This window comes from Silene latifolia, chromosome 9, assembly GCF_048544455.1.
Source record: "Silene latifolia isolate original U9 population chromosome 9, ASM4854445v1, whole genome shotgun sequence".
Classification (NCBI taxonomy): domain Eukaryota; kingdom Viridiplantae; phylum Streptophyta; class Magnoliopsida; order Caryophyllales; family Caryophyllaceae; genus Silene; species Silene latifolia.
Genome location: NC_133534.1, coordinates 56,402,796 through 56,404,429, shown reverse-complemented (window position 1 = coordinate 56,404,429; position 1,634 = coordinate 56,402,796). Strand labels below are relative to the sequence as shown.

The window sequence follows — 1,634 nt, the reverse complement described above, 5'->3', positions numbered from 1 at the left end:
GGCTCCAAGCCAAAGCTTTTCTAGCAATAGGCCATCTGGGTCATGGGGCAATCGTGGAGGACAGAACAACAACAATGGCGGCTACAATCGCAACAACGGAGGGTTCTATCAGCGTCCGAGCAACAGTGTGACACAGAACTCGGCAGCTAGCCGACTACTTCGAATACCACGGTCTAGGGTAGAGGTCAGAAAAGCAGTAGGAAGCTCTTTATGATGGGCAAGCAGGAGGCAGAGAATGATGCTCATGTGGTTACCGGTACCTTTCTTGTTCATAATACACCGTCTTTCATTTTGTTTGATTCAGGGGCAACCCATTCTTTTGTGTCTAGGAGTCATGCCTTAGCGATGGGTTTGGGAGAGTATAAAATTGTAAAAGATAATGTGTTTATACCTTCTGGGGAGTCAGTGTCTTGTTCTAAACTATATAGAGATGTATCCATGTTGGTGGAGGAGGTAGACTTACCAGTCAACTTGTTAGAGTTTCCTATTGATGGGTTTGAGGTCATCGTCGGAATGGATTGGTTGGGCAGGTATGATGCTAAGATTGATTGCAGACAAAAGAGAGTGTGTTTAAAGGGTCCTAAGGGAATCAAGGTGTCATATAGGGGGTTTGTGGTGAGACCAAAGTGTAAGTTCATCGCAGTGATGACTTTAAACTCATGTCTGAGAAAGAAATGTTCCTTGATTCTTTGCCAAGTGAGGGATATGCGTGTGGAGGAGTCGTCGGCGTCTGATATACCTGTGGTTGGGGAGTTTAGTGATGTTTTTCTAGATGAGATACTGGGGTTACCACCTAAGAGAGATATCGATTTCAATGTTGAGCTCAAACTGGGGACATGACCTATATCTAAAGCACCTTACCGTATGGTGCCTAAAGAGTTGGAAGAGTTGAAGAAGCAGCTAAATGACTTGTTTAACAAAGGGTATATCCGGCCTGGTGTGTCATCATGGGGAGTACCTGTGTTGTTTGTGAAAAAGAAAGACGAGAGCATGAGGCTATGCATCAACTATAAGGAGCTGAATCATGTCACGGTGAAGAACAGGTATCCTTTGCCAATGATTGATGATCTTTTTGACCAGGTGAGTGGCGCAGGGGTGTTTTATAACATTGACTTGAGATCGGGTTATCACCAGCTGAGGATAGCAGATGAGGATATTCCTAAGATAGCTTTTTGGTCACGTTATGGTCATTATGAGTATGTAGTGATGCCTTTTGGGTTAACGAATGCACTAGCACTTTTCATGGATCTTATGAACCGGATTTTCAGTGTGTTCTTGAATAGGTTTGTGGTCATCTTGATTGATGACATTTTGGTATACTCTAAGACTAAGTAGGAGCATGAGGAGCATTTGAGGTTAGTTTTGCAGACTTTGCGAGATAATCAGCTATATGATAAGCTATCTAAGTGAAAGTTTTGGTTAGAGAAAGTGGCTTTTCTGGGTCATGTAATATCTAAAGAGGGTGTGTTGGTGGATCATAGCAAGATTGAGGCAGTGACTAAGTGGGAATCACCGAAGAATGTTGCCGAGGTTCGAAGTTTCTTGTGTTTAGCTGGCTACTACAAGAGGTTTGTGAAAGTCTTTTATAAGGTCGCGAGACCTATGACAGCGTTGATGCAAAAAGAGACCAGATT

At 43.2% G+C, this 1,634-nt stretch overlaps 1 protein-coding gene across 1 annotated transcript; it reads left to right on the top strand.

Annotated features, from left to right (window-relative positions):
- The first annotated feature begins 345 nt into the window (after positions 1-345).
- LOC141601064 (uncharacterized) lies at positions 346-840 on the top strand. Its single transcript, XM_074421325.1, has one exon. The coding sequence runs from the start codon at positions 346-348 to the stop codon at positions 838-840; it is 495 nt and encodes a 164-aa protein (XP_074277426.1).
- Positions 841-1,634: the final 794 nt, after the last annotated feature.